This window comes from Capricornis sumatraensis, chromosome 8, assembly GCF_032405125.1.
Source record: "Capricornis sumatraensis isolate serow.1 chromosome 8, serow.2, whole genome shotgun sequence".
Classification (NCBI taxonomy): Eukaryota; Metazoa; Chordata; class Mammalia; order Artiodactyla; family Bovidae; genus Capricornis; species Capricornis sumatraensis.
In genome coordinates, this window is record NC_091076.1 from 65,363,123 (window position 1) to 65,388,809 (window position 25,687).

A 25,687-nucleotide genomic window follows, 5' to 3' on the forward strand; every position below is an offset into this window, starting at 1 on the left:
CACGTATTATTAATTTATTTCAGCCATTTAAAAAAGAATACTAGGACTTCCCTGGTGGTCCATTGGTCAAGAATACGCCTGCCAATTCAAGGTGACGGGTTTGATCCCTGACCTGGGACGATTCCACATGACTTGGAGCTACTAAGTCTAAGCACCACAACTACTGAGCCTGCGCTCCTGAGCCCATGAGCCATCACTAGAAAAGCCACCACAAAGAGAGGTCTGCATAGGGCAATAGAGAGCAGCCCTCGCTGGCCTTAACTAAAGAAAGCCCATGCGCAGCACCCATTACCCAGAGCAGCCAAAAATAAAAATTAATTATTTTAAAACTTAAAAGAATCCTAATTTCTGCCTTCAATCCTATGGGCTCTGGTTTTATAAGCCATTCCCATTTCCTATCTCTGTGATCTCAGGGGAAATCAACTGGCCAGAGCCTTGAATTACTCATTGGTAAAACTGGGGCTCCAAAATCACTGCAGATGGTGACTGCAGCCATGAAATTACAAGACGCTTACTCCTTGGAAGAAAAGTTATGACCAACCTAGACAGTATATTCAAAAGCAGAAACATTACTTTGCCAACTAAGGTCCGTCTAGTCAAGGCTATGGTTTTTCCAGTAGTCGTGTATGGATGTGAGAGTTGGACTGTGAAGAAGGCTGAGCGCCGAACAACTGATGCTTTTGAAGTGTGGTGTTGGAGAAGACTCTTGAGAGTCCCTTGGACTGCAAGGAGATCCAACCAGTCCATTCTGAAGGAGATCAGCCCTGGGATTTCTTTGGAAGGAATGATGCTAAAGCTGAAACTCCAGTACTTTGGCCACCTCATGCGAAGAGCTGACTCATTGGAAAAGACTCTGATGCTGGGAGGGATGGGGGCCGGAGGAGAAGGGGACGACCGAGGATGAGATGGCTGGATGGCATCACACACTCGATGGACATGAATCTGAGTGAACTCTGGGAGTTGGTGATGGACAGGGAGGCCTGGCGTGCTGCGATTCACGGGGTCGCAAAGAGTCGGACACGACTGAGCGACTGAACTGAACTGAACTGAACTGAACTGAAAACTGGGGCTCAGTCCTGGGTTTTCATTCGAAGGCCTGATGTTGAAGCTGAAACTCCAATACTTTGGCCACCTGATGCGAAGAACTGACTCATTTGAAAAGACCCTGATGCTGGGAAAGATTGAGGGCAGGAGGAGAAGGGGACAACAGAGGATGAGATGGTTGGATGGGATCACCGACTCGATGGACATGGGTTTGGGTGGACTCCGGGAGTTCGTGATGGACAGGGAGGCCTGGCGTGCTGCGGTTCATGGGGTCGCAAAGAGTCGGACATGACTGAGCGACTGAACGACTGAACTGAACTGAAAACTGGGGCTAAGAATCGCTATTCTGAAAAGACTAAAGGTTGTCAGTATCCTGCAAAGCACTGGGAGAGATTGAACGCCGAGGCGGCCACCTGTCGGCCAAGGGTAGGGTGTGGAGGCGGGTACCAGCTGAGCCCACGCCCAATGCCAGAGGCCTGGCGGGGCGCGGCACTTCCCCGCCGCGACACCAGGGGGCGATGAGGCGGGCTGCGGCGCCGCTGAACCACGGCAGCGGCGCTCCATCACGCCGGAGTTACCTCCTCCACGTGGGGACGCAGGATGGCGGCCACGGCCGAGGTGGGTGTGCGTGAGTGCGGGCGGGGCCCGCGGCCGGGCTCTCGCGCCCGCTTTCCCGAGGCCGGAGGGAGGCGGGAGTGGTGGCCCTCGGGTAACCGAGCCGCGGGAGTGACGCCCACCGCGCTTGTCCGTACAGGACGAGGCGGCGACGCGCGACGTGCAGCGGCTGCTCGTGCAGTTCCAGGATGAGGGCGGACAGCTGCTGGGCTCGCCGTTCGACGTGCCGGTGGACATCACCCCGGACAAGCTGCAGCTCGTATGCAACGCTCTGCTGGTCCAGGTGAGCTTCGGGCACGCGGGGGATCGGAAGGCCGAAGGTCTTGCGTACCAGGGCCCCCTCCGCTCCCCCGAAGTGCTGACAACCCGGCCTTGCGGTCTTCCCTTGGGGAGGGTCGGAAGATGTGATTCGAGTGAGCGATTTACACGCCCATCTTCAGGGCCCACCTGCGGAGAACACATTGGGCGCATCATCAATCACAGTGATTCCTTGTCGCAGCCCCCCACTGTCTCCCCGTTGTCATTAATTTCCCCATTTTACAGTGTTCAGTTCGGTTCAGTTCAGTCGCTCAGTCGTATCCGACTCTTTGCGACCCCATGAATCGCAGCACGCCAGGCCTCCCTGTCCATCACCAACTCCCGGAGTTCACTCAGACTCACGTCCATCGAGTCCGTGATGCCATCCAGTCATTTCATCCTCGGTCGTCCCCTTCTCCTCCGGCCCCCATCCCTCCCAGCATCAGAGTCTTTTCCAATGAGTCAGCTCTTCGCATGAGGTGGCCCAAGTACTGGAGTTTCAGCTTTAGCATCATTCCTTCCAAAGAAATCCCAGGGTTGATCTCCTTCAGAATGGACTGGTTGGATCTCCTTGCAGTCCAAAGGACTCAAGAGTCTTCTCCAGCACCACAGTTCAAAAGCATCAATTCTTCGGTGCTCAGCCTTCTTCACAGTCCAATTCTCACATCCATACATCACCACAGGGAAAACCATAGCCTTGACTAGACAGACCTTAGTCGGCAAAGTAATGTCTCTGCTTTTGAATATACTATCTAGGTTGGTCATAACTTTTCTTCCAAAGAGTAAGCGTCTTTTAATTTCATGGCTGCAGTCACCATCTGCAGTGATTTTGGAGCCCAGAAAAATAAAGTCTGACACTGTTTCCCCATCTATTTCCCATGAAGTGATGCCTACAATCATTCGATTGTGTGTAAGATGCTGTGCCGTAGGTGGTAGATTTGGAGTTGGAACTCAAAACGTCAGACTCAAAACTTCTGCTCTCCTAAGCTGCTCAGTCAGCTCAGTTGTGTCTGACTCTTTGCGACCCCATGGACTGCAGCACGCCAGGCCTCCCTGTCCATCACCAACTCCCGGTTTTTACTCAAACTCATGTCCATTGAGTCGGTGATGCCATCCAACCATCTCATCCTCTGTCGTCTCCTTCCCCTCCCGCCTTCAATCTTTCCCAGCATCAGGGTCTTTTCAAATGAGTCACTTCTTCGCATCAGGTGGCCAAAGTGTTGGAGTTTCAGCTTCAACATCGGTCCTTCCAATGAATATTCAGGACTGATTTCCTCTAAGCTGCTGCTGCTGCTAAGTCGCTTCAGTCGTGTACGACCCCATAGATGGCAGCCCACTAGGCTTCCTCGTCCCTGGGATTCTCAAGGCAAGAACACTGGAGTGGGTTGCCATTTCCTTCTCTAATGCATGACAGTGAAAAGGGAAAGTAAAGTCGCTCAGTCGTGCCCAACTCTTGGTGACCCCATGGACTGCAGCCCACCAGGCTCCTCCGTCCATGGGATTTTCCAGGCAAGAGCACTGGAGTGGGACGCCACTGCCTTCTCCACCCTAAGCTGCTAGTGTTTATCAAGATGCTGCCCTCTGTTGGCAGTGGGCTTCTCTGGTGGCTCAGTGGTAAAGAATCAGCTTGCAGTGCAGGAGACATTGGTTCGGTCCCTGGGTCAGGAAGATCCCCTGGCAAAGGAGATGGCAAGCCACTCCAGTATTCTTGTTTGGAGAATTCCAAGAACAGAGGAACCTGGTGGGCTACAGTCCATGGGGGCCCAAAGAGTCAGACAGGATTTAGCAGCTCAACAACAACAACAACGACATTGGAGGTGGGGGAAATTGCTTAAAAATGCAGTACCTGGGCCCCACCCCCACTTACTACACCAGACCCAAGGGTGAAGCAGAGAGTCTGCATTTTCAATCAGCTTTTTGAATGCTTCTTGCACATTATAGAGCCTGGTGTGGTGGTTTAGAAAATGCCTTAAATGCTATATACTAATTCTAACCCTGGACTTCTGTCTGAAGAACCTGAATTAGTCATTAGCAGTAGGACATTGGGCGAATCACTTGGTTGCTCTATTTTTTCAGTATGAATGCCTATCTGTCAGGGTGGTTGTGAGATGCAGATAAAGGATTCTAAAGTGATTTGTAAATATTCTGGAGGTGATCTTGAAGGACTGAAAAGGTCTTGCTCAATGGGTAATAATGGGGGTATCCCAAGCAGGGTGGCTGAAAAGAAGGCTTTGCCTGCACACAGCTTGCAGAGGGTGGGGCGGGGAGGGTCCCCCGGTGGAGGCTGCCCTGCCCATCCTTTGATAGGGGGTTTCCCTTTTCTGTTGTCCTCCAGGAGGATCCCCTGCCACTGGCTTTCTATGTCCATGATGCCGAGATCGTCTCCTCGCTGGGGAGGACCCTGGAGTCCCAGGCGGTGGAGACAGAGAAGGTCTTGGACATCATTTACCAGCCACAAGCTATCTTCAGGGTTCGCGCTGTGACCCGCTGCACCAGCTCCTTGGAGGGTCACAGTGAGGCGGTCATTTCCGTGGCCTTCAGCCCCACAGGAAAGTAAGGACAGCTGCAGAGTCATGGAGGGGAGTATGGGTGCAGCTGTTGGCTGGGGTGGGGGGACCCCCAAGTTATGCTCAGTGGGGCCTCTGGCTGCCTTTCCTTGACCCAAGCTCTGGGCTCAGGGTGTAAGTAAGTGACTCATCCACTGAAATTTTGTCCCCAAAGGCCAAGGACACCTGCCTTGGAGGAGCCCTTCCTGGACTTGCTCTCAGAAGAGCTGAGCTGCAAGCTCACCTCTGCCCCTTCCTTGCTTTGTGACCTCAGCAAGTCACTTAACCTCTCTGAGTCAGTTGTTCCTCTGAGAAACAGGGTTTATTTGCTTCTCACAATCCTCTGAGGATAATAAGAAGCTTAAACTGGTTATGGTTGTGGCCATTCCTTTCAGGAAGGACAAGGAGAGAAATTACCTCCTAGAGTCTTCTCCCAGATGGCCTGGGTATTATAGTTCTCCTTTTCAGAAGAGAGAGAAATTTCCGCTCCCAGATTCTGTTCCCAAAAGACAACTGAATAGGCCGCTGGAATGTACATGTGCAGTGTTTTGAGTGGGGCCAAACCCAACCCCTTGTCCCCAGTGCAGAGGTCAGGCCACCCCTCTTCTTCCCCAGGTACCTGGCCAGTGGCTCCGGAGACACGACAGTTCGCTTCTGGGATCTCAGCACTGAGACGCCACACTTCACATGCCAGGGTTGGTACGCACGCAGTTACCCACAGAGCGGGGGTTGATACAGTGGCAGGCTGGTGATTCGTTCAGCTCTTTAATTCCTGGGAGGCCCAGAGCACAATCCAGCCTGTTAACATCCAGTTAGTGGTTGCCAGTTCCTAGGTTGAGACTTTACCCTTGAGCCCCACTAGCCACTTACAAACAAGCAGAGACTGGACCCAAAAGTCAGTGTGAGGATGCGGGCAGGGACTGGCTGGCTGGTAGCAAGGAGAACTGGGCTTAAGTCCGGTCTCTGCCATAGTAGTCCTTAAACTTGAACATGCATCAGAATTACCTAGAGGGCTTGTTAAAATACAGATTTCTGGGAACCACCCCCAGAATTTTTGTCTCCTCCGGTCTGGGATGTGGCCTGAGAATTTGCATTTCAAGTTCCCGGGTGGTACTCATGCTGCTGGCCTGGGAGCCTCACACTAGTGAGGTGACCTGTGTGTAGGCCTCGCTTCCTTTCTAAGCTTCAGTTTTCTCATCTGGAAAATGGGAGTCATACTTATTGCATTGTCCCATACTCTAGAGTTTCGTGAGAATTGTAAGGGGGCTGACGTGTGCAAGAATTTTATACCACGTGGCACGTGAGGAGCTGTTAGAAAGTGGTGGTGTTATCTGTGCAGCAGGTGCACGGCTCTAGCCCTTGGGGAGGGTTTGCCATTTGCCTAGGGAGTCTCATCCCTTCGATCAGTGTTTCAGCGTTCATTTATTTGGCAGCTAGCTGTAGCGCTTTCTGCAGTATGCCAGGCATTGCTGAGTGTTTGGGATAAAGACAGGTGTGGCCCCCCTCTCTCCCCTCCCTGCTTTCCTAGGACACAGACACTGGGTCCTTAGCATATCCTGGTCCCCAGACGGCAAGAAGCTGGCTTCAGGCTGTAAGAATGGCCAGGTAGATGATACTTGGGGTACTTAGGTGGGGACCCTGGAGTCCCTTCCTGGGAGTACCTCAGAATGAGGTACTGGGGTCTTCGGGGAGGGGTGCCTGGGGGCTATGGGCAGGGGACCCTGGGTGGGGCCAGGGGAAGGTTGCGGAGGGTTATTTGATGAGCTTCTGTCCTGCAGATTCTCCTGTGGGACCCAAGCACAGGGAAGCAAGTGGGTAGGGCGCTCACTGGCCACAGCAAGTGGATCACAGCCCTGAGCTGGGAGCCCCTCCACGCGTAAGTGACACTGACAATTGGGGTGAATGGGGAGCCAGGGGTTCAAAGCTGTACCCTACCCGTGCTCGGTGCAGAGGAGTCTTAGGGGACAGGGTGGGGGCTCTGACTGGCAGTGACAGCGTGGCAGGCAGCGGGGAAGGTTGTCTGCACCCGGGGTGGGGGTGGTGGTTGCTCATCACAGGCCCGGGGAGCCACCTTGCAGCGCCACCAGATGGTGGGGTCAGGAAGCCGTCGAGACGTTATCCCCAGCCTTCGAGCTGGGCATCGGGAGGCAGCATGGGAAGACAGGCATTGCCTGCTCAGAAGTGAGGACCCGTCTCTTCCTCTCCAGCAACCCCGAGTGTCGCTACGTGGCCAGCAGCTCCAAGGACGGCAGCGTGCGGGTCTGGGACACGACCGCAGGCCGCTGCGAGCGCATCCTCACCGGGCACACACAGTCAGTCACCTGTCTCCGGTGGGGAGGGGACGGGCTTCTCTACTCAGCCTCCCAGGACCGCACCATCAAAGTCTGGAGGGCTCATGATGTAAGAGCTGGGAAGGGTCCGGAACCAGCCTGGGGAAGTCACTGGTCAGGATGTCAAACCAGTGTTTCCTGAACTTGTTCCGGGAACTGCTCAGGGAGGTGCTTTTGAACAGTGGGTCCTGGGGTCGGTGCCACGTTATAGCGGAGAGTCCAGGGCCCCTGCGCATGGTCAGGCTCTGGAATTTCCTGCTGTTGGAAGCCTATTTAGGTTTGTCAGGCCTGCTGTATCGCAAACTTACTGGACTAGAGCCCTTTTTCCCTGACATTTCTCTTCTGTGAAACATACTTTCAGAAACACTGATCCAACCAAAGGGTTTGAGTTTTGATTCTGATCACAGTGAGTGATCTGATGGGTGATTTGATTCAGATCACAGTGAATGAGGACCCTGCTTCTGAGTCCTGTGGGCATCCCCGTCTTCTGGGGCTGACCTGGACGTTCATGTTCCCAGGGGTGCAGACTGCTCTGTGGGCATCTGACCTGTCTCTGTCCACCCTAGGGCGTGCTGTGCCGGACTCTGCAAGGCCACGGCCATTGGGTGAACACCATGGCCCTCAGCACCGACTACGCCCTGCGCACAGGGGCCTTTGAGCCCGCCGAGGCCTCAGTGAACGCCCAAGACCTCCGAGGGTCCTGTGAGTGAGCGGGAGGAGGCAGGGAGGAAGGGCTGCTTGAGAAGGAGCCGGCTCTCTGGCTTCACGTGTGAGGGGCCAGCCTCGGCTGGGTGGGGGGGTGCTTGCTGTCCATGTTGAATTTTCTCATCAGCCTTGTTCCTTCTTCCCTTTGGTGCCTGGTCACAGTGCAGGAGTTGAAGGAGAAGGCCCTGAGCCGCTACAACCTCGTGCGGGTGAGCATCCCCAGCACCCCCAGCTCCATGCGGGGTTTCTCCTCGTCCCCCAAACCCCAGACCCTGCACAGGCTCAGGCCCCTCTCCCTTCTAGCCCCAGTACATAATATACTGTTCCCCCAAAGTTCTTCCTTTACAATTCTAAAATCTTAGTGTGCTGGGGATCATTTTATTTCACTTTGGTTTTTTTCTTTTTGCTTATCTATTTATTTGTGATTCTAAGGTACCTCTGTTTATTTATTTTGGCCTCAGAATTCAGGCTCTTAGTTCCCCAGTCGGGGACAGACCTCCTGTCCCCTGCCTTGGGAACATGGAGTCTTAATCACTGGACACCAGAGAAGTCCCTCTCTTTTTAAAATTTCATTTAGTTTCAGTAACACATTCAGATAGTCTAGGGTTCAAAGAACACAAAAAAGGAGGTGGTGGAGAGCCTTTCATCTCTGTGGCTCCTTCTGGAAGCATCCAGAGCTCCCAGTGTCTCGTGTCTCCTTTCCGAGACTTCACATACACGTGTATGTGTACACTACACACAGTGCAGACAGACACGTACACAAGCCCACATATAAAACCCTACCCCCTTTTAAGATACCACTGTGGGACGTCCCTGGCGGTCCGGTGGTTAAGAGCCCGCGATTGAGCAGACAGTGGTGTGTTCGCCTCTGAGGTCGGGTCTCCTCCCTGAGACTGTGTGCGCTTTCTTGCCTCCGCAGGGCCGGGGCCCAGAGAGGCTGGTGTCTGGCTCAGATGACTTCACCCTGTTCCTGTGGTCCCCGGCAGAGGACAAGAAGCCCCTGGCACGGATGACGGGGCACCAGGCCCTCATCAACCAGGTGGTCTTCTCCCCAGACTCCCGTATCATCGCCAGCGCCTCCTTCGACAAGTCCATCAAGCTGTGGGACGGCAGGACGGGCAAGTGAGTGGGGGGTGTGGGCCCGGAAGGAGGGGCGCTCCCCCTCCGGACGGAGCTCGGCTCTGCTGCTTTCTCGCTGTGTGGCTCTGGCAAGTGGTTGGATTTTTTTTTTAATATTTATTTATTTCGTTTTTGTTTTCGGCTCTGCTGCACCTTCGTTTCCGCTCGCGGGCTTTCTCTAGTTGCAGTGAGCGGGGGCCACTCTCTAATCGTGGCGTGCGGGCTTCTCATTGCAGTGGCTTCTCTTGTCGTGAAGCAACAAGAGAAGGTTCTAGGTGGGTGGGCTGAGTAGTTGTGGCACGCGGTGTGGGCTTAGCTGCCCCGAGGCATGTGGGATCTTCCCAGACCAGGAAAGAAGCGAACCCATCCCCTGCGTTGGCAGGCGGATTCCTAAGCACTGGACCACCAGAGGAGTCCCTGGATTTTCTGAGCCTCTGTTTCTTCTTCTGAGTGTGCAGACCCCTTACTTTTCAGCCTTATCACAAGGATTAAAGGAGGTGGTATGTTCAGCACCCTCACTAAGCGGAGGTGGAAGATGGCTAGTTCATTGTACGCCTAGGGAGCGAGATGGTCTGAAAGCCGGCCAAGGGCCGGGGATGCAGCGGGTAGTATAGGCCTGTGGTCTAGTCGTTATCTGGCCCTCCTTACAGTGGAGTCCACAGATCTGACAGTGTGTTACCTGTCTGGGAGCTTGATGGACTTGCAGAACCCTGGGCCCCAGCCCAGAGCTTGGGGATCAGAACCCGGCACTTAAGGCCACCTTTCAGGCTGAGAAGCAGTGGTGCGATGAAGCGCAATGCCCTTGCAGCTGACAGGGGGCGAGGTCGAGGCGTGGGTTGGGGGAGGAGCGGGGAAACACTCCTGAGGCCAAAGGGGGACTTACGTGTCCGTCTCTGTGTATCTCCACACCGAAGTCCTTGAAATGGGCTGTTCGGTTCCCTTTTTTTTTTTTTTTAATTCATTTACTTGGCTGGGTTGGGTCCTAGTTGCAGCGTGAGGGGTCTTCATTTCGGCATGTGGCCTTCTCTACTTGCAGACTTGGGCTCAGTTGCCCCATGGCGTGTGGGATCTTAGCTCCCCAGCCAGGGATCAAACCCGAGTCACCTGCATTAGAAGGTGGATTCTCAACCCCTGGACCCCCAGGGAAGTCCCCAGCTCCTTTTTAAGACAAGGAAACAGTCTCAGGCCCAACGACTTGCACCAGCAGACACAATCATTCTGTCCTGACCAGGTCCCAGTGGCCCGGCCCACTGTTCCTCCACGCCACCTGTCAGCAGGCACCTGCTGGGGTGGGCAGAGCGGGGCGTGTCGTGCAGATCGGCCAAGAGATGGGGGCATTGGAGTCCAAGGCTTGCAAAACTGAGCAAGCGTGGAGGCCCGGCAAGAAGCATCCTAGGAGCACTTTTACAAAATCGCAATGACCAGCAGAGATTAAATTGATCCGGGGTGGGGGCCAGGCAGTGAGATTTTATACAGGTTCCCAGGTAATTCTGACATGCAGCCACAGTTGAGAACGACTGCTGGGGGCCTTGAGGACCCTTCAGACGTGTTCCAAGGTCTCACATCTGTCCTCATCCCCCTCCCCCCGGCCCAGGTACCTGGCCTCCCTGCGCGGCCACGTGGCTGCCGTGTACCAGATCGCGTGGTCGGCCGACAGCCGGCTCCTGGTCAGCGGCAGCAGCGACAGCACGCTGAAGGTGTGGGACGTGAAGGCCCAGAAGCTGTCCACGGACCTGCCGGGCCATGCGGATGAGGTGCGGCCGACCCTCGTGGGCTGAGCGGGGGACTGAAGCCTGCCCCCCAACCCCAACCCTGCTCACTGCACCGCTATCTCCCTCCCCTGTTCAGGTATATGCTGTCGACTGGAGTCCCGATGGCCAGAGAGTGGCCAGTGGTGGGAAGGACAAGTGCCTCCGGATGTGAGTTTGGGGGTAGCGTGGGGCGCAGTGGTGGCCGGTGTGCTTGGCTCTCCCGCCCTTGCCCTCGTGGTCGTCCCCCGTGGTGGAGAGTTCCACGGGCTCTCCACCTGCCCAGGCTCTCCCCCATCGTGGGCTCCTGGGACTGTGCGGTGCCTCCCTTTCCTGAGCTGGGGTCACCATCCCATTCCCTGCCCTTGTTCACAGATGGAGGCGATGAGAAGCCCCCCAGGTCTCTGGGATCCCCACCTGGACTCAGCCTCCGCCCGCTGCCTGCTCTGACCGGAGGCCTCAGGCTGGGCGATGACCTTGAGAACGAGCGTGGCCTGCTGTCCTCGGTCAGACCCCACGGGGGTCCCTCCGCAGAACGGGAGGTCGAAGGTCGCAGGATGTCGTCACTGAGCCCAGTCCTTGGCCATCATTTAGTACCTTGCTGGCGCAAGCAGCTGTGAAAAGCTGGGCGATGGCCAGCTGCTGCCTTTTCTAAATGCTGTCTCTCTTCAGGGTCAGGCCCCGGATTCTGTGACCAAATAAATAATTTATATTTTGTGTGTTTGGGTTATGATTCCTGTCCTCAATGCCCAGGGGTCCACGCTGGGTCAGTTCATGCAGCTGGGCTACTCCAGTACCATGCTGAGCAGGAAGCGACCTTTCCTTTCTTGCCACTGTGTCTACGAGGGAGAGGCTGGGGTGACCTGCTGAGGCCCGTCTCGTAGTAGCCAGAGGAGGCTCTTAAGGCTGTGTTGTCCCTTTTGGCGGCATGAGCCGCGTGTAGCTGTTTGCGTGAACTAGAATTCAGCCCAGTTAGAAGTGCACTTGTCGCGCTAGCTCGAGGCTACTTCCTGGTCTGGACTGCACGGGGTGAGGACGCTGTGACCACCACAGGGACTTGTGCCAGCCCTGCTGCTCTGGAGGGCTTTCCCTGACCTCATTCAGGGTCACTGGGCTCTCGGGGTTCAGAGAGGCGGTCCCCGAGGGCTCCCCCTAATGGGCCGTGCAGTGGTGCAGGCTCGGGCAGAAGGGATGGTGTGATGGGGAGGGTGGCTCTGCCCCCCAGAGACTCACAGGGAGAAGGGAACCCCCACCAGGACGTGCTCAGACCTTGGAGCAAGGTCTTAACCCCCGCTCACTTCTCTTCCAGGATCAGGTGCCTCTACCCGGGTTGAATTCCAGCCATCCTTGTATGGAGCACTCGGGGCCACAGCCTTGTTTGACTTCTTGGTCCTCCTCCCCCTCCCCCACCCACATCTGTGTTTTTATGATTTTGCACCTTGCCTGGCTCTGGTTCTCGGCTTCCACCTGCCTGGTCTCTGCAGTGGGACTGCGTGTGGGGTGAAGGGAGGCAACGGGCTCTGAGGTCCCACTCTGTGCCAGGCTCCCTGCTGCTGGGCTCTCACTTGAGCCTCACAGTGACCCTGCAGCCGTGCCTGGAAGGACCATGCCACGTCCCCAGGGTGGGGTACAGATGTGAAGAAACAAAGAGCCAAATAGGTTTCTAGCCTTCCTTAGTATTCCTTGGACACGTGATGAATGTAATTCACATAGGAGGGGAGGGGCATTTTGTCGTCAACCGCTTGGGAAATGCTGGCTAAAGCCAAGTAAAGCAGGTTTCTGTGCTGTCACCGCCCCTCCGCCCCAACCTTTTCTTTTTGGCCACGGCACACAGCATGTGGGATCTAGTTCCCTGACCAGGGATTGAACCCTCACGCCTTGCATTGTAAGTGCAGCATCTTAACCACTGGACCGCCAGGGAAGTCCCACATCCCCGTACTTTTGATGAGGAAATCCAGCCCCAGAAGCGTGAATGGTTTGTCTGAGCCGTCACATCCAGGAAGAGCCGAAGTGAAACAGAAGGGATTAAACCCTCCCATCAGAGCTCGGGCACTTTGCCCCATGTCCCCATGAGCTCAAGTCGGGCTGACAGTATGCAGGCTGTCACTGCCTCTGTCCAGCATCACTGTTTTTCCTGGCGAGCGCTGTAGTCTTTGGGGACCATCTCTTTCTCTCATGGGGAAAGGGTGATGGCATCTCATGACCCCATGTCCCCTTGACCCACCTGGACTCTTGGTCCTGGCAGAAGCCAGAAGGGTGAGGGGCCGCGGCTCAGCTGAGGCTGTCACTGGCACGAAGCAGAATCTCAGGGTGCTGGGTGACCTGCAGGTTTTAATGAGGGACCTGGACCAGCCCAGATCTGGGGAAGGAAGCCTAGCAGCTACGGGCAGTGGAGGCTGATCTGGCCTGGCCTGCAGAGGCTCCGGATGAGCGGAGCTCCCCTCTAACCTCGGCCCCAGGCCTGGGACCAGCAGGGTGGTCGGTGGTTCCCTGGCTAAGGGCTGGTGGTACATCTCGTGGTTCTGACTGCTGAGGGCCCTGGGCCGAAGCTGAAGGTGGGTGAGGGGCTTCCTGGGGCCCTCTCCCTTAGTAGGGAAAGAGGTGTTCCAGATCTTCGAGCCTGCGCATGTCCTCCAGCCCGAGGGACACGGTCTTCCGCTGGGGCTCCTTGCGCTGCACGGTAATCTGGATGGGGTTGTTCTCGGGGAAGCTGTTCAAGTCAGTGGCCACGGTTGCAAACTGAAAGAAACGAAAGTCCTCAGAACTCCTTGGCAGAGCTGACCCTGACCTCACCTCTTCCACACTGCCACCCCCTCGTCTGTGAAATGGGGTCCCCGAGTGCCCTCCAGCCTACTCACTGACATCTGTTTCTCCCTGGTTGTGTGCTGTTTCCAAGCTCAGCAGTGTCTACTCGGGCCTGCCCTGCCACCCCCAGGCTCTTCCCTGCTTTGCCCCCTGTTAGCCTCTTCCCTCTGTTTTTCCCTCGGTGCCCTTGACTTCCCAACCCACTCACAATCATTGATACCTAAGTTGAAGAATCCAGAAGCCACTGGCTTTGAGAGACACACATTAGGGATGAATGAACAGGTCAATTTCCAGGGGGCCCCAAAGTGACTTACTCCTTAACCCTCTCCAAGGAGAACAGCCTGGAACTGAGGCTTATCTGCCCAGGGAGAGGGAAAGCCAGCAGGAGGAGAGGTCCTGCGGGTACAGGGGTGTTCCCAACCTCTAGGGCCCCTGACCCTCAGGCCCCTCTTCTCCCAGGGCTCACTTTGTAGGGCTTGCACCATGTCCCCACCCCAGCGGTGTTAGCTGCACGGACAGTGAGGCAGTAACTCGTGTTCGGCTTCAGCTCCATCAGCTTGACGGTGGTGCCCAGGATCTTATTGAAGATCCAGGGGCGGTTCTTTGCCTTGGGCATCTCACCGCTGTTTTTCCTGACCACCTCCTGTAACAGGACCTGGTAGAAACTGACCTGCTGCTTGCCAGGGGCATAGGTCCAGGAAATCTAGAAGGAGAGAATCCCCAAGGCTTCCTCAGACCTGGCCTGGCCTGGCCTCCCCTCACCACCCAACCAGCCCCTCTGCAATGTGCGTCAGAAGACCCCATTCCCACCCCTGCTCCCGCTGGAGCTGAGGCATGTGTGTCCGAGGGTGGTAGGCACACCTCACGTTAGATGAGGCCCCACCAGCCCAAAGCCTGAGCCATTCTCCAACCGCAGCCGCACCAACCTCAGAGGGTACCCTCAACTCCATACTCTATAGACTGTGTGTCCGTTGAAAGGGACCTTAGCAATCATCTCGTCCACCTCACTCATTGCAGATGGGGTTACAAGTTCAGAGAGAGCAAGTGCCCGGCCTGCAGCCACACAGCAGTTAAGTGCCGGAGTCAAGGTTCAGATCAGGAGCTCCTGAGTCCACTTTGTACTACCGCCATGGCTGCCAAGCCAGGCTAAGGACTGCAGAGGGCTTTTCTAACACTGCAGGTTCCTGGCCCTGCTGCCACTTGCCTTGTCTCCCATTTCCAGTTTCTCCTCCATCTAAGCTAGTCGTTCTCAAACTTTGGTATGCATCAGAATACCCCAGAGGACTTGCTAAAACAAGGACCGCTGGCCCCTGTGCCCAGTTTGATTCAGCAGGCCCAATCAGGAGGGTGGGGAAAGCAAGGATTTAAATTTCTTACAAGTTGCCATATGATGCAGATGCTACTGGTGGTCTGGGGACCACACTTTGAGAAACGCTGTGCTGGCCTATCCAACAATGGTCCTTCCAGATTTATCTTCCAAAGTAAGTGAAGTCACTCAGTCAGGTCTGACTCTTGGCGACCCCATGGACTGTAGTCCACCAGGCTCCTCCGTCTGTGGGATTTTCCAGGCAAGGGTACTGGAGTGGGGCGCCATTTCCTTCTCTAGGGGATCTTCCCGACTCAGGGGTCAAACCCGGGTCTCCTGCATTGCAAGCAGACTCTCTACTATCTGAGCCACCAGACGGTATTTTCCAATATGTAACTCATATCACATCTCTCACCTGATAGAAAACTTTGCACAGAGCTAGTCCTCTTTGCTTACTGAAAAATCCATACAGTAGCCTAACATTCGGAGAAGGCAATGGCACCCCACTCCAGTATTCTTGCCTGGGAAATCCCATGGACGGAGGAGCCTGGTAGGCTGCAGTCCATGGGGTCACTGAGTCAGACACGACTGAGAGACTTCACTTTCACTTTTCACTTTTATGTATGGGAGAAGGAAATGGCAACCCACTCCAGTGTTCTTGCCTGGAGAATCCCGGGGACAGAGGAGCTGCTGTCTATGGGGTCACACAGAGTCGGACATGACTGACGCGACTTAGCAGGAGCAGCAGCAGCCTAACATTATAGGACCTCTGGAAAATGACCCCCTCCTGCTGTTCCCTTCCTGTATCCAGAACAACGCTACTCAGCATGTGGTCCGTGGGCCATCAGCACCTACTGGGAATGTGTTAGCAATGCAGAGTCTCAGGCCCCACCCCAGACCTACTGAGTCAGAACCTTGAGGAATGAGGAATCTTCTTGGTAACATGATGATCAGATCTGCAGGTGCCAGAAAGTGTGAGCAACCCTGAATTAGGACATGGATGTTTCCTCCCACGTCCTTTGCTAGTGTCAGTCCTGCACAGAATGCTTTTCCTCATCTCTAGATGTTTAAGTCCCAGCTCAAATGTCACTGAACGCCACCAAAGCTTACTCCCTGCAGCTGGAAGGAACGTTTCTTTCCCTCTGAATCCCCAGTGGCACTTGGTTTGAACTTTCCCTACAGCACTGAACCTTCTCTAGCTTGCACTGGAGTTCTTTACAGACACGCCCTCTCTCCTAACCCATGCACTAGAGCTAAGGATGCAGGCAGTAGGCATCCACACGCTCCCCAGTGAGCTCAGCTCAGTGCCGGGCATGTGGAGGGGATGGAGGGGGCATCAAGCCTTTGCCAGATGCACCTGGGGGGAAACTCACCACAGCTGTGGAGTCGCTGACCGTGTGTTCACAGATGAAGGGTGCCTCCGGCACATCCAAGACCACAGAGGACTCCGAGGGCGTCGAGGATGTGTCTGTGTCCACCTCAGGGTTGTCGAGGTCCAGCAGGCCCCCAGGGGCCATCTGGGACTTAGACTGGGGGCAGAGGGCCAGGTGCCCCTTCTCTGTGCTCTTGGCTATCGAGGAGAGGCTGAGTTTGTTCAGCTCGCCCTCCAGCATGCCCGCAAAGAAGCTGCTGTTGGGCTGGGTCACGGCCAATTTGATGGGATTCAACAAGGTGGATGACATGGGGGAGATGCTGGTGTCATCGGAGCTGCATTCGGAATCCTCCATTGGCATGTGCTTCCTGGAGAGGGAGGGGAGAGGGGAGACAGATGGAGGCAGCTGCCCCAGCCCCTGCCGCCTGGAAGCTCCCAGTGGCAAGCAGGCCTTGGGCAGGACTTACCAGCGCCCTCAACTGCTTTTGAGCTGCTCAGAACATTCTTGCTCTGCAGCAGTGGGTCACACTCACCAGGACACTTACTAGTGGAAAATGCACATTCCTGGTCCCTGGTCCCCAGCTGGGATGGCACTGGGGAAGCTGCTAAAGCATCTTTCATAAGATCCTCAGATGATTCTGATGCAAGTGTTCTGAGAACCACAGTTTTAGAAACACCACTAAAGCTCCAAGTCCTTCCTCCAAGGTAGGGTGCAGACACCCCAGGGAATGACCATAACGATCTACTGGGATATGGAAAAATATCTAAAAGTATCTAAAAGAAAAATAATGAGTTTTATTAAGTATTTATTTACTGTTGTTTAATATGTAATTACTACACTTATTTACTTAGATTTTTATGACACATCAATATGTATTAATATACAGCATGTAAAATTAACTGCACAGATAAGTATATATTTATTGGGGTGAATGCTCAAAAACTTTTCTTCCATTCTAATTTTTTTATTTTTAAAAGTTATTTCTTCATGTATGTATTTTTGGCTGTGCTGGGTCTTCATTGCCGCACGGGCTTTCTGTAGTTGCAGAGAGCAGGGGCTACTCTAGTCGCGGTGCTCGGCTTCTCAACGCGGTGGCTTCTCTTGTTGCGGAGCACAGGATCAAGGGCGTGGGGGCTTCAGCAGTTGCAGCTCCTGGGCTCTACAGCACAGGCTCATTAACTGTGGTGCACGGGCCTAGCTGCTCCGTGCCATGTGGGGTCTTCCAGGACCAGGGACTGAACCCATGTCTCCTGCATTGGCAGGTGGATTCTTTACCACTAAGCCACCAGGGAAGTCCTCTAATTTTTTTTTTAAATTATGAAATATTTCAGTCTCATTCAAGATATCAAGGATAACATGTTCATGGGGACGTAATGTACAAAGTGACACGACTTAGTGACTAAACCACCACCACCACACCAATGCACAAAGTGGTGGCTATAATGAACAATATTGTATTGTATATTTGAAAGTTCCTAAGAGACTAGGTCTTAAAAGCGCTCATCTCACACACAAATATTTGTAACTGTGTGGTGATGGATGTTAACTAAGCTTATTAGGGTAATGATTTCACAATACATACAATTATCAAATGATGTTGCATACTTTAATGCAATGTTAAATGTCAACTGTGTCTCAATAAAACTGGAAAAAATGATCATATTATATTAAGCTTCCATTTAGCTTCTATCCAACTCAGAACTAAAGCTGTATCAGTGTAGCTAAAGCCCCTTGTGTACTCTGCTCCCCTACCCCTCTCCTGATCCTCTCCCTCAGAGGCAGCCTGAGCAGTAAATTTAAAATTTTGTGTTTATTATTCCCCATGTGTTTTTATAGGTTTGTTAGATGTGTATGTTATTTTGCATAATTTAAACTTTATATAAATAAATGGCATCATTCAGTACATATTCATGTGCAGTGAGGCTGTTATTTTACTTAAAACATTGTATTTTTTAGATTAATCTGCTCTGGTTCAGTCACTAACTGTTGTATAGTGTTCTGTTACATGGATATTTGTATTGTTACCAATTCTTTGCTGTTACAAAAAAAAAAAACCTTGCCCATGTTCCCCCACTGTTTAAAATTTTTTGCTGATGAAGTACAGGATCAAAAAAAAAATTAACTTTTAGGCTTCCTTGGTGGCTCACAGATTAAAGCATCTGCCTGAGATGTGGGAGACCAGGGTTCGATCCCTGGGTCAGGAAGATCCCCTGGAGAAGGAAGTGGCAACCCACTCCAGTATCCTTGCCTGGAGAATCCCATGGAGGGAGGAGCCTGGTGGGCTACAGTCCATGGGGTCGCAAAGAGTTGGCCACGACTGAGCTACTTCACTTTCACTTTCAAGGTAAGAAGGAGGGAACACAGCTCTACCCATCCACAGAAAATTGGATTAAAAATTTACTAAACATGGCCCTGCATATCAGAATAAGACTTAGTATCCCCCTCAGTCAGTCTATCCCATGGAAGCTGTCATAAGCCTCTTATCCTTCTCCATCAGAGGGCAGACAGACTAAAAACCACAATCACAGAAAACTAACCAATCTAATCACATGGACCACAGCCTTGTCTAACTCAGTGAAACCATGAGCCATGCGATGTAGGGCCATGGTGGAGAGTTCTGACAAAATGTGGTCCACTGGAGAAGGGAAAGGCAAACCACTTCAGTATTCCTGCCTCGAGAACCCCATGAACAGTATGAAAAGGCAAAAAGATAGGACACTGGATGATGAATTCCCCAGGTTGGTAGGTGCCCAATGTGCTACTAGAGATCAGTGGAGAAACAACTCCAGAAAGAATGAAGAGATGGAGCCAAAGCAAAAACAACACCCAGTTGTGGATATGACTGGTGATGGAAGCAAGGTCTGATGCTGTAAAGAGCAATATTGCATAGGAACCTGGAATGTTAGGTCCATGAATCAAGGCAAATTGGAAGTGGTCAAACGAGATGGCAAGAGTGAACGTCGACATTCTAGGAATCAGCAAACTAAGATGGACTGGAATGGGTGAATTTAATTCAGATGACCATTACATCTACTACTGTGGGCAAGAATCCCTTAGAAGAAATGGAGTAGCCATCATAGTCAACGAAAGAGTCTGAAACGCAGTACTTGGATGCAGTCTCAAAAACGACAGAATGATCTCTATTCATCTCCAAGGCAAACCATTCAATATCACGGTAATCCAATTCTATGCCCCGACCAGTAATGCTGAAGAAGCTGAAGTTGAATGGTTCTATGAAGACCTACAAGACCTGCTAGAACTAACACCCCAAAAAGATGTCCTTTTCATTATAGGGGACTGGAATGCAAAAGTAGGAAGTCAAGAAACACCTGGAGTAACAGGCAAATTTGGCCTTGGAATGCGGAATGAAGCAAGGCAAAGACTAATAGAGTTTTGCCAAGAGAACGCACTGGTCATAGCAAACACCCTCTTCCAACAACACAAGAGAAGACTACACATGGACATCACCAGATGGTCAATACCGAAATCAGATTGATTATACTCTTTGCAGCCAAAGATGGAGAAGCTCTATACAGTCAACAAAAACAAGACCAGGAGCTGACTGTGCCTCAGATCATGAACTCCTTATTGCCAAATTCAGACTTAAACTGAAGAAAGTAGGGAAAACCACTAGACCATTCAGGTATGACCTAAATCAAATCCCTTATGATTATACAGTAGAAGTGAGAAATAGATTTAAGGGACTAGATCTGATAGACAGAGTGCCTGATGATTTATGGATGGAGGTTCATGACATTGTACAGGAGACAGGGATCAAGACCATCCCCACGGAAAAGAAATGCAAAAAGGCAAAATGGCTGTCTGAAGAGGCCTTACAAATAGCTGTGGAAAGAAGAGAAGTGAAAAACAAAGGAGAAAAGGAAAGATATACCCATTTGAATGCAGAGTTCCAAAGAAGAGCAAGGAGAGATGAGAAAGCCTTCCTCAGTGATCAGTGCAAAGAAATAGAGTATAAGAACAGAATGGGAAAGACTAGAGATCTCTGCAAGAAAATTAGAGATACCAAGGGAACATTTCATACAAAGATGGGCTCGATAAAGGACAGAAATGGTATGGATCTAACAGAAGCAGAAGATATTAAGAAAAGGTGGCAAGAATACACAGAAGAACTATACAAAAAAGATCTTCACGACCCAGATAATCATGATGGTGTGATCACTCAGCTAGAGCCAGACATCCTGGAATGTGAAGTCAAGTGGGCCTTAGGAAGCATCACTACAAACAAAGCTAATGGAGGTGATGGAATTCCAGCTGAGCTATTTCAAATCCTGAAAGATGATGCTGTGAAAGTGCTGCACTCAGTATTTACTGCCAGCAAATTTGGAAGACTCAGCAGTGGCCACAGGACTGGAAAAGGTCAGTTTTCATTCCAATCCCAAAGAAAGGCAATGCCAAAAGAATGCTCAAACTACTGCACAATTGCACTCATCTCACACGCTAGTAAAGTGATGCTCAAAATTCTCCAAGCCAGGCTTCAGCAATACGTGAACTGTGAACTTCTAGATGTTCAAGCTGGTTTTAGAAAAGGCAGAGGAACCAGAGATCAAATTGCCAATATCCACTGGATTATGGAAAAAGCAAGAGAGTTCCAGAAAAACATCTATTTCTGTTTTATTGACTATGCCAAAGCCTTTGACTCTGTGGATCACAATAAACTGTGGAAAATTCTTCAAGAGATGGGAATACCAGACCACCTGACCTGCCTCTTGAGAAATCTGTATGCAGGTCAGGAAGCAACAGTTAGAACTGGACATGGAACAACAGACTGGTTCCAAATAGCAAAAGGAGTATGTCAAGGCTGTATATTGTCACCCTGCTTATTTAACTTACATGCAGAGTACATCATGAGAAACGTTGGGCTGGAAGAAGCACAAGCTGGAATCAAGACTGCCGGGAGAAATATCAATAACCTCAGATATGCAGATGACAGCACCCTTATGGCAGAAAGGGAAGAAGAACTAAAGAGCCTCTTGATGAAAGTGAAAGAGGAGAGTGAAAGAGTTGGCTTAAAGGTCAACATTCAGAAAACAAAGATCATGGCATCCAGTCCCATCACTTCATGGCAAATAGATGAAGAAACAGTGGAAACAGTGTCAGACTTTATTTTTTTGGGCTCCAAAATCACTGCAGATGGTGACTGCAGCCATGAAATTAAAAGACACTTACTCCTTGGAAAAAATGTTATGACCAACCTAGACAGCATATTCAAAAGCAGAGACATTACTTTGCCAACAAAGGTCCGTCTAGTCAAAGCTATGGTTTTTCCAGTGGTCATGTATGGATGTGAGAGTTGTATTGTAAAGAAACCTGAGCACTGAAGAATTGATGCTTTTGAACTGTGGTGTTGGAGAAGACTCTTGAGAGTCCTTTGGACTGCAAGGAGATCCGACCAGTCCATCCTAAAGATCAGCCCTGGGAGTTCTTTGGAAGGAATGATGCTAAAGCTGAACCTCCAATACTTTGGCCACCTGATGCAAAGAGCTGACTCATTTGAAAAGACCCTGATGCTGGGAAAGATTAAAGGTGAAAGGAGAAGGGGACGACAGAGGATGAGATGGTTGGATGGCATCACCAACTCAATGGACATGAGTTTGTTTAAACTCTGGAAGTTGGTGATGGACAGGGAGGCCTGGCGTGCTGCAGTCCATGGGATTGCAAAGAGTCGGACATGACTGAGCAACTGAACTGAACTGAAAGTAAGAAATACATATTTCTTGACAAGCTAGTACACGAATGCATGTAACCGCATGGACTGTAGCCTGCCAGGATGCTCTGTGCATGGGATTCTCCGGGCAAGAAAACTGGATTGGAGCACCATGCCCCCTCCAGGGGGTCTTCCTGATCCGGAGATTGAACCTGAGTCTCATGTCTTCTGCATTGGCGGGTGGGTTCTTTACCACTAGCGCCACCTGGGAAACCCCAGTGTATGCACACACACACACATGAAACTAAAATGTTTCACAAATCAGTACTAACTGGTTTTTCAAACCCATACTTACTGTGTGTGTGATGTACACTGGAATTTAAATTCTATTTCGCTCATTTTTGTAATACTAGTCTCCATCAACTCAGATGAGTTCCTGACACATTCATAGGTCACAGCCCTCAGCTGGAAGAGCCCTGTCTAGAGAAAGTGGCCACAGGGCCTGTGGACACCAAGCACCTTGACTGAGGTCACCTTGGTAGTCGATGGCAGAGCTGGAACCAGAAGCCGGATCTCCTGGGCCCCATACTACACAGCTCCTGTCTGCCCCTGGTGCTTTCTGGCTCCCCTCCCCTGCTTCCTTCCCCACCTCCCCCGGCTGCTCTAGCCAGATCCAGTGACCCACACATACCCCTAGATCCCTCACACCCGGCCAGCCTCCAGCTTTGAGGTTGATTGATCAAGGCCAAAGTTTTCCTCCCTGAGCCCCAGCCCCATCAACTTCCTCCTGCAAAATCCTGATCAACCCAAACCTCCTATACTAGCCCTTGGTGGACGCTTGAAATAGATGACTCTCCCTCCAAGGCCCTTCGTAGGCCCAAGAGTCTGGGTATGGATGTCAGTTATACTATAGATTGTCCTGTGCTATGTGCTAAGTTGCTTCAGTTGTGTCCAACTCTTTGTGACTCTAAGGACCATAGCCCCCCAGGCTCCTCTCTCCATAGGATTCTCTGGTCAAGAATACTGGAGTGGGTTGCCATGTCCTTCTCGAGGGGATCTTCCTGACCCAGAGATTGAACACGAATCTTTCATGTCTTCTGCATTGGCAAGTGGGTTCTTTACCACTGGCGCCACTTGGGAAGTCCATAAACTGTCCTTCAGTTCAGTTCAGTTCAGTTGCTCAGTCGTGTCTGACTCTTTGCGACCCCATGAATTGCAGCACACCGGGCCTCCCTGTCCATTACCAACTCCCGGAGTTCACTCAAACTCACGTCCATCGAGTCGGTGATGCCATCCAGCCATCTCATCCTCTGTCGTCCCCTTCTCCTCCTGCCCCCAATCCCTCCAGCAGCAGAGAGTTTTCCAATGAGTCAACTCTTAGGAATCTCTATTTTACTTTTTTATTATTTTTTAAAAAAATTATTTATTTGGCGGCACCAGGTCTTAGTTGCAGCATGTGGGGTCTTTAATTGCAGCTTGCAGACTCTTACTGTGGCATGTGGAATCTAGTTTCCCAACTAGGGATCACACCCGGGCCCCTCTGCATTGGGAGTATGGAGTCCTAGCTACTGGAACACTCGGGAAGCCCCAAGGAATCTCTACTGAAGATTTACTTGTTGGAAACACCAGTGCTGAAGGGGCAGCCAGGCATTGGACTACACGCTGGAGAAAAACTCCTTGTGATCGTCACAGCAGCCCTGCTGGATGGTGCTGGTCTCGTTTTACACATGGGGGACCAAGGGTCCCTGATCTTAATGAACTTGTCTATGGTCATATATCTAAGTGGTAGAACTTGGATTAAAACTTGGTTCCCAGTCTAAGACTTTCTTATACCAGGAAGTTTCCTACTTGCATCTGCCACTTTAGCCATACCTATTTACTGACAGGTACCTAAGGGAGTAACCACTGTATCCCCTTTCACGTCATCAGGACCAGCTACATAATTTGTGGGGTCCCTTCTTCAGAAATTATTAAGACCTTCAAAACAGTAACATCCAAGCATTAAACTAAACAGGGTCCTTCCAAGTGTCAGGCTGTGTTTAATTGCACAGGTCACATACCCGTGAAACTTCCTGACAGACAGTTCCCTCAGCCCACGTCAACCCACCCCTCTGTCCTTCCACTGGCTAACTCCTTCCCTTCCTCTGAGAGTCACCTCCTCCACGAAGCCTCCCTTAACTTCACCCCCTCCCAAACTATACTAAATTCCCTCTGTTTCCTCCAGTTGTCCCTGTCATAGCACAGACCATGCTGTAATAGCCTCAATTCTTGTCTGACAGCCCCCCACCCCAACCAGCATACACACACACACACACACACACACACACACACACATACACACACACACATACCCCATGCTGGGAACTCCTTGAAGGTAGAGACTGCTTTCCAGCTCTGCATTCCCAGAACTTAACCTTGGACCAGGTACCTTGTAGGTGCCCAAAGAGTTTTGTGAAATGAAGTGAAGGAAACCCATCATCACTGAGGAGGAACACAGACCTCAGTCTGAAGGCAGGCAGGCTCCTGGGGGTTGGGGGGAGGACATAACCAGGCTCCTTTCCATGAGCAAAAGAACCATGGCGAGAGGAGAGGGGCTTCATGGTGAGGACCAGATAGGATGACGAGCACTGCCAATCCATCTACAGTTAATCCCAGAAGGCTTCCCGGAGCTGGAGGCCGGCATGTCTCCAAGAACTGATTTGGGGTCAGGAATCCACAGGCAACCTGCTTACATGCTCTTCCCTGGGAGTCTCGACTGGGATAGGTCAAGGAGTGGCGCCTCTTCAACACCCTCTTCCCCGCGCCCCCTCCCCCCCTCCCCAACTCCTCCGCCCATCCAGCTCTGGTCTTAGAAAGCAGAAAAGGACCAGACTCGTGTCTTACGGTAGATTGATGGCATCCTCCTCTAAGAAGTTCACCAAACTGCCCCTCGAGGAAAGTGGGAGGCCTTTGGTCGTGACGGTCCTGTTCATTGACTTGGGGTTTGGAAAGGTCTTCGGCATTTGACTGAGCGCATTCAAGACATTGAGGGTTTCCTTCCTCAGCATGGCCTCCTCCCCATCTCCCACTTTGTAGAATGTCTCTGATGCCATTGAGTTTGTTTGGGACCGCAGCCGGCACCATGGAGGACAACCAAGCTGACAGGAAGCAGAGAGAAACTGGAGGCAGCAGACACACCCTTAGTTGCGTGGGATGGGGGTGTGATGAGCTGACTTCATAATTATCACAGAGTGTAACAATTAGGGCTACGCTCCCCCTTGACCGGGGGCTGCTGCAGCCCAGGGCCAATGTCAGGAGCGCGCAGAGCCCCAGAATAGTCGACGACACCACTTGGGCTAAGGCTCTGTGGTTACAGCAGCCCTGCTCTTCTCTGAAGATCTCAAAATGCTCACCACCTGTGCCCTTCTGATCTGCCCTGAGAAGGAGGAGGTGGATGGTGAGACAGTGGTGCCTGGGCGTGGAGGGAGCAGGCAGTACTGGATGGACTGGGTCCCTGGGAGTGGGACACCTTGCTGATAGAATTCTGAGACTTCATATCCAGACATCGGAGGCAGCAAACCCCGTGTCCAGCTGTGTGGGCACAGGGAAAGCTGGGATGGCTCATGGGGTTTAGAGCGCCCACATACCCAGGTTTTACTGCTGGAATTCTAAATTCTGTCTGACCTCCACTTCAAGCGTCTTCAGGTACTGAGTGACCACGGTGGGTGCAGAGGCATACAGAAATCGGCCAGAGGTTGTTTCTGTTCTCAGGGAAACCATGTCACAGGGACGAAAACATACACATAACTTTGTGGGGTGAGGAACCCGGCAGCTGTTAAAACAGCAATGGCTTTGCACCTGGGTGGGGATTCGTGAGCTCTTCAGTCCAGCTCTACCCACAGCTTCCTAGGCTGTGAAGCCTTTGACAAATGATTTCACCTCCGAGCCTCATTTTGCTCATCTGTAAAACAGGGATAAACATAGCACCTACCTCACTAGATGGAGAAGGAAACGGCAACCCACCCCAGTATTCTTGCCTGGAGAATCCCATGGACAGAAGAGCCTGGCCGGCTCGCCAGTTCATGGGGTCGCAAGAGTCAGACCCGACTTAGCGACTAAACCACCACCACCGCCGCCTCACTAGACTGTGCGGAG

At 52.0% G+C, this 25,687-nt stretch overlaps 2 protein-coding genes across 2 annotated transcripts; one reads left to right on the forward strand and one right to left on the reverse strand.

The window, feature by feature from the left end:
* The first annotated feature begins 1,644 nt into the window (after window positions 1-1,644).
* On the forward strand, window positions 1,645-10,997 carry NLE1 (notchless homolog 1). Its single transcript, XM_068978283.1, has 13 exons — window positions 1,645-1,662; window positions 1,799-1,942; window positions 4,292-4,509; window positions 5,118-5,197; window positions 6,031-6,107; window positions 6,281-6,378; window positions 6,710-6,902; window positions 7,399-7,534; window positions 7,700-7,746; window positions 8,457-8,659; window positions 10,251-10,410; window positions 10,505-10,575; window positions 10,780-10,997. The coding sequence occupies exons 1-13, from the start codon at window positions 1,645-1,647 to the stop codon at window positions 10,790-10,792; spliced, it is 1,458 nt and encodes a 485-aa protein (XP_068834384.1). The 3' UTR covers window positions 10,793-10,997.
* A 1,993-nt stretch (window positions 10,998-12,990) lies between these two features.
* On the reverse strand, window positions 12,991-24,645 carry FNDC8 (fibronectin type III domain containing 8). The gene is made up of 4 exons (XM_068975840.1): window positions 24,437-24,645; window positions 15,889-16,255; window positions 13,676-13,912; window positions 12,991-13,143 (listed from the first exon to the last, which is right to left on the reverse strand). The coding sequence occupies exons 1-4, from the start codon at window positions 24,643-24,645 to the stop codon at window positions 12,991-12,993; spliced, it is 966 nt and encodes a 321-aa protein (XP_068831941.1).
* Between the last annotated feature and the right edge of the window lie 1,042 nt (window positions 24,646-25,687).

Bases quoted from the DNA above. Each gene is read 5' to 3' on its own strand.
- NLE1 (XM_068978283.1), top strand. The intron at 5,198-6,030 runs GTTGGTACGCAC...CTGCTTTCCTAG, and splicing joins GCCACACTTCACATGCCAGG to GACACAGACACTGGGTCCTT. The intron at 6,108-6,280 runs GTAGATGATACT...TCTGTCCTGCAG, and splicing joins CAGGCTGTAAGAATGGCCAG to ATTCTCCTGTGGGACCCAAG.
- FNDC8 (XM_068975840.1), bottom strand. From the start codon at position 24,645: ATGGCATCAGAGACATTCTACAAAGTGGGAGATGGGGAGGAGGCCATG. The intron at 16,256-24,436 runs GTAAGACACGAG...CTCCCTCTCCAG, and splicing joins GAGGATGCCATCAATCTACC to GAAGCACATGCCAATGGAGG. The intron at 13,144-13,675 runs GTGAGCCCTGGG...CGTTTCTTTCAG, and splicing joins CATGGTGCAAGCCCTACAAA to TTTGCAACCGTGGCCACTGA.